At 44.3% G+C, this 5663-nt stretch overlaps 1 protein-coding gene across 1 annotated transcript; it reads left to right on the forward strand.

The window, feature by feature from the left end:
- The first annotated feature begins 599 nt into the window (after positions 1 to 599).
- On the forward strand, positions 600 to 5391 carry LOC146062889 (uncharacterized). Its single transcript, XM_083174895.1, has 3 exons — positions 600 to 1951; positions 4230 to 4708; positions 5360 to 5391. The coding sequence occupies exons 1-3, from the start codon at positions 600 to 602 to the stop codon at positions 5389 to 5391; spliced, it is 1863 nt and encodes a 620-aa protein (XP_083031021.1).
- Positions 5392 to 5663: the final 272 nt, after the last annotated feature.

Here is a 5663-nt window from a genome sequence, read left to right on the forward strand (position 1 = left end):
CACAGCCAGTGTTCTGTAGACAGTACCCACTTTCATCTGAGAAGATAGAAGGTCTTAGACCCATGATACAAGAATTCCTTGAACAAGGCATACTCCGATACGTCATCTCACCTTACTCGACACCCATCAACCCCGTTGCCAAGGCTGACGGTGCTGTCAGGTTCGTACAGGACTTGAGAAAAGTAAATGACCTCATTGTCCCTATTGCACCTATAGTACCAGATGTAAACTCACTCATCTCAGCAATCCCTGCAAACGCAACCCACTTTAGTGTCATCGATTTGAAAAACGCATTTTTTAGCATTCCTATAGACACAGAGACCCAATTACTATTTGCTTTTTCATTTGAGGGTAAACAATTAACCTGGTGTCGTTTACCCCAAGGCTATATTGACTCTCCAGTGGTCTATAGCATAGTCCTCCAAGCCACATTGGCTCCCTGGCACCCCCCCCATGGTTCTGTCCTGCTACAGTATGCAGATGATCTGCTTCTCTGTAGTACCACCGAGGAGGCCAGCCGGTTAGATGGAATTTCATTGTTAAACTGGTTATCAGAATGTGGACACAAGGTGTCAAAAGCAAAACTGCAATGGTGCAAAATGAATGTCAATTATCTGGGTTTTGTACTCTCCGAGGGAGAAAGGAGGATCAGTCCACAACGCATACAGTCTGTATTGGGCCTGGTCACCCCAACTACCCAGAAGGATATGCTGTCTTTCTTGGGTATGGTAAATTACTGCAGACAGTGGATTTCTGATTGTTCCTACTATGATAACATCTTGAGACAATGTACACTCAAGGACAAACCTAAGGTTATAGAATGGTCGGATGTAATGTTTTCTGCATTTGCAAAGTTAAGAGAAATGTTGGTAAAGAGTCCCGCGCTCGGCCTCCCGGATTATCTGTTAACATTCCATTTATTTGCAAGGGACACATGTACGACTATGGCGGGTGTGCTCACCCAACTTCACGGAGGCAAAATGCGCCCTGTCGCATTTTTTTCAAAAGTAATGCCTGTCACTGTGCAAGGAATGCCAGCTTGTCTTCGAGCCCTGGCTGCCTGTGCAATGGTTGTTGAGATGTCTACCACATTAACACTAGGACACCCTACTGTGTTACATACCACACATAACGTCCTTTCCATTCTCAATGGCCTACACACACAACACATGTCAGCTCAAAGACTCAGTGGTTATGAAGTACTCCTACTTAGTAACCCTTCTCTCACCATTAAATATGCAACAAACTCTGAAGGTCCGGTCCCCGTACTCAATGCCCTTTTAGGACTAAGAGGCCCTGACGACGAGGCACCTCCTCAACACGATTGTGCATTGACTATTGACTCAGAAACTTCGCCCAGAACAGACATGTACACTATACCTGTCCCGAACGCTGACACGATCTTTGTCGACGGTTCTTGCAGTCGACCAAATGACAACACATACCAAGCAGGCTATGCGGTAGTTAAGCTTCCTGATATCACTCTTGAGGCAAAGGCAGTTCCCTTACAATCAGCACAGGCTGCAGAGCTCATTGCACTCACCAGAGCATGTCACCTATATTCAGGCAAACCTGTAACAATCTACACGGACTCCAGATACGCCTACGGTGTTGTCCATGACCATGGTATGATCTGGCAACGCCGAGGATTCACAGGTGCTGATGGAAAAGGCATATCCCATGCCCAACTCATCACTGACCTGTTGCACGCAATTACCTTGCCATCACAACTCGCCATTCTCCATTGTAAAGCTCACACTGGAGGAAAAGACGACATCAGCAGAGGCAACACCTTAGCTGACGCCGCTGCTAAACGAGCTGCCACTACAGAAACTTACAACCTCATTCTTGCTATCATCTCACCACCATCACTAGATGATACCTATTTACTCACAGAATTACAGGCGGTTGCCTCTAACTCTGATCTTTCAGACTGGACATATCCAATTTTGCAGAAGAATCCACGGACTGGATTAATCTGCAAAGAGGGGAAACCATGCATTCCCCAAACCAGTGCTTCACTGTTCATAGCACATTACCACGGAGTGGGACACCATAGTATAGTCACAACCACCCTACTCCTCTCAAACGATTTCTACATCACAAATGTGAAAGAACTTATTAAACAATACATCAGTAGGTGTATAATATGTCTCAGAAACAACCCAAATAACCCAGACAAAGCAAGACACCAACACTTAGAATACCCAACCACTCCATTCACTCACCTGCAAATAGACTTTACACACATTAACAATGCAGGCAAACAGGAATATGCCCTCGTCATTGTTGACATGTTCTCACGATGGCCCGAGGCATACCCCACAAAGTCAGAAGACGCAAAAACCGTAGCCCGCATACTCACGCGTGAAATCATTCCGCGATGGGGATGCCCGCTCCAAATCAATAGTGATAAAGGCTCAGCCTTTACGGCCAAAATTACTGCAGAATTGGTCAAAGCTTTACAAATAGAATGGAAGTTTCACATTCCATATCACCCTCAAAGTTCCGGTATCGTGGAACGCATGAACCGTACCGTCAAAGACAAATTACGTAAAGCCACGGGAGGTACATTCGCTAAATGGAAACAAATCCTCCCTATTGTATTGGCTGAAATAAGAATGACGCCACAAAAAACTCTAGGATACTCCCCCTTCGAAATACTAATGGGTAGGCCTTTTCCCACACCCTGGGCAAAGAAACCACTGGTTACAACTGAGGGAGATCTAGACGTAATAAGAGAAGAGTACGTTAGATCCCTAATAGAGAAACTTAATGAGTTAGAGCAAAATGTTATCTTTAAGAATCCTTCTCATCCACAGTTACCCACTCACCCATTCAGGGTTGGAGACAAGGTCGTAGTGAAGGTACTGCCGAGAAACAAGCACCCTGGAGACTTCACCTACGGACCAGAGACGGAAGTGGTCGCAGTCACCAGGACGGCTGTCCTCACAGACGAAGGACCAACGTGGATCCATGCATCCAGAGTGAAGAAAATTCCACTCCCACCGCAGATCGACACCGATCCCGACGCTGATCCAGAGAATTACACAGACGGGACGAGAGAGGTGATAACGGGGGCAGACAGCCCTGACCTCCAACAGGACGAGGTACTAACGGGAGTCAGTGACTCTGACCTCCAACCTGGAGAAGACCTGCCGGCTGGAGGTGACGAGGAATCAGGGGTACAACATTCTGAAGCCGAGGACGACGCTACAGGACATGACTCCCCCCACCTTAGCCCTAGTGACTTTACTCGGGCTTGTTCTTTATAATTGTTTTGCTGAAGTTGATATAACCCAAAATGATGGACGCTTTACCTTCTGGTATAATTCTTCTAGCACGACTGTCGCTACTTTTATTTTTTCTTATTGTGATATTGTACCTTGCTCAAACAATCAAGGCGGGAATCGGGGAGAACCACCGCTGCCATGGCTGTGTAATGTCCACCACGCACCACACGCAGTAAGTCACGTGTATATCTGTGTCACCAGCACTTACTGGGGAGATTCTTGCGACTCATGGGGGGCTGTTGGGTGGAACACTAGAGCAGATACCACTGTCTTTGAGAGCAGCCAAGACTGGGGATATCGCCCCGATGTTGGCCTCCAGAAATGGTCCCATGGTCGATCCTTACTAACCCGTATGTCCCTACGAAAAAGGGGCACTTGCAATAGCCAATTTATCATTAACCTAGAAAACCCGGCCCCCGGCGATGCCGGACTATATGTCATGAGTAAATATCAATCAGGAGAAAGCGGGGGCCCAAGGGGAAGATTCCATTTAAAAGACATGTATGATAACCCAGAATACACCGCCCTCAAAGCCACTGTAAAACCTAAAACACCACCATCATTCTTTAAACCACATGTCACTACTTTTAATGAAATGTTAGCCATTAACAACCCCACTTACGAAGACACTATATCCATAGAGACTGGATCATCTGACGTAAACTATTGGTTAGAATGGATGAAGTATAATGCCCGCAAGGTTAATCAAACTGATTGCTATGTATGTGGAAAGTCCAGACCCCATTTAGGTACTGTACCCATACGCATACCTCCCGATCAGGATAAGTGCTTTTTTAGTTTATACACTGATACCATAGTGGAAGAGGCCAAATGTGAACAATGGAAAAAGGAATACCCCATTATGACAAAGAATACCAACCCTGGTAGTACCATAACTATTTACCCCGGTAATTACACTTGTTATTTCTCTAATAGTACTGATCAAAATGTTGTACAAATGAAATTATTTCCTGACGGGTATTGTACTGAACGAAGAAATATCAGCATACCCACCATGAAGAAATCATTAGGCGATATCTATTTTATCTGTGGAGATATGAAATTGAGGACAAAACTAAATAGCCCTTGGAAAGGAGAATGTGCCCTGGCAAAGATTATCATGCCCATTCACATCCTCCCAGCCAACCTTCCTCAACCTCCTCCCACAGGCAACACAAACACACACTCTAGAGCTAAGAGAGATGCCCCCAAGGAAAGTTTCGATCCACATATATATATCGATACTATTGGTGTCCCTCGGGGAGTTCCAGATGAATTTAAGGCTCGAGATGAAGTCGCTGCCGGCTTTGAGTCTCTGATTCCCCAAGTGACAATCAATAAGAACGTGGACTGGATAAATTATATATATTATAATCAGCAGCGCTTTGTTAATGATACTAGAGATGCTTTAAAAGGTATTGCTGAACAGTTAGAAGCCACTTCTCAAATGACTTTTCAGAATCGTATGGCTTTAGATATGATGCTTGCCGAGAAAGGAGGAACCTGTGTGTACATAGGTAAGGTTGATGGATGCTGTACTTATATCCCAGACAACACAGGTCCTAATGGGAAAACTACCCTAGCTATTAAACATCTAGAAGATTTATCCATCGAACTCAAGAAGAACTCAGGTGTCACGGACCCCTGGAGTAGCTGGTTTGGATGGTTAAACGATTGGAAACACGCACTAACACAAATAGGCATGTTTATCCTCATTGTAATTATTGTACTTATGATAGTAGGATATTGTGTCTTTCCCATATGCAAGAAGATTGGTTCCAAGTACCTGGATAATGTAACACCTGCTATGTACACTGATCTCGCCAAAAGCCCTCCCTCACCAGAAGATTATGGTGAATATGTCAAAATTCACCGTACCAAACAAGATGCCATCTACAAGAATCAAATTGTCTAAAAAGGACATTGATTCTAAGAGGGGATTGAAGGGTTAATCAGCCATCTTGTTTCTCTGTCTTATAGTTTCTGTTCCTGCTTATCTCAAGAAGTTATGTTCTGGCTTGTTTCCAGTACTCGCTTGCTATCATGTACTTTGTAACTTTCCTCAGAAACTGTACATCCTGTGATTTCTCATAACTAACGAATACTACACACTCCCCTATAAGGCGACGTATAAGCCACCCCACCTAGATGCTGTTATTTCCCTACCTCTGCACCAAATATTAACCAATCATATAATTGAACCAGCGCCGTATGTTATGTATAAATATGTTGTTTTTGTCATTATTAAATTAGAGTTAAACCTTGTATCTGTGGTCCTCGTTACTGGTCATATCATATAAGGTTACACTCTCACGGAGCTCTAAGGGGTCTTCACACTGAGGTCAAATAAGGTAATGAATATATAAGGAA

This window comes from Crinia signifera, chromosome 3 (genome assembly GCF_055691185.1).
Source record: "Crinia signifera chromosome 3, ASM5569118v1, whole genome shotgun sequence".
NCBI classification, from domain to species: domain Eukaryota; kingdom Metazoa; phylum Chordata; class Amphibia; order Anura; family Myobatrachidae; genus Crinia; species Crinia signifera.

Bases quoted from the DNA above. Each gene is read 5' to 3' on its own strand.
- LOC146062889 (XM_083174895.1), top strand. From the start codon at position 600: ATGAATGTCAATTATCTGGGTTTTGTACTCTCCGAGGGAGAAAGGAGG. The intron at 1,952-4,229 runs GCAGAAGAATCC...TTTCTCTAATAG, and splicing joins GACTGGACATATCCAATTTT to TACTGATCAAAATGTTGTAC. The intron at 4,709-5,359 runs GTATTGCTGAAC...AACTTTCCTCAG, and splicing joins TACTAGAGATGCTTTAAAAG to AAACTGTACATCCTGTGATT.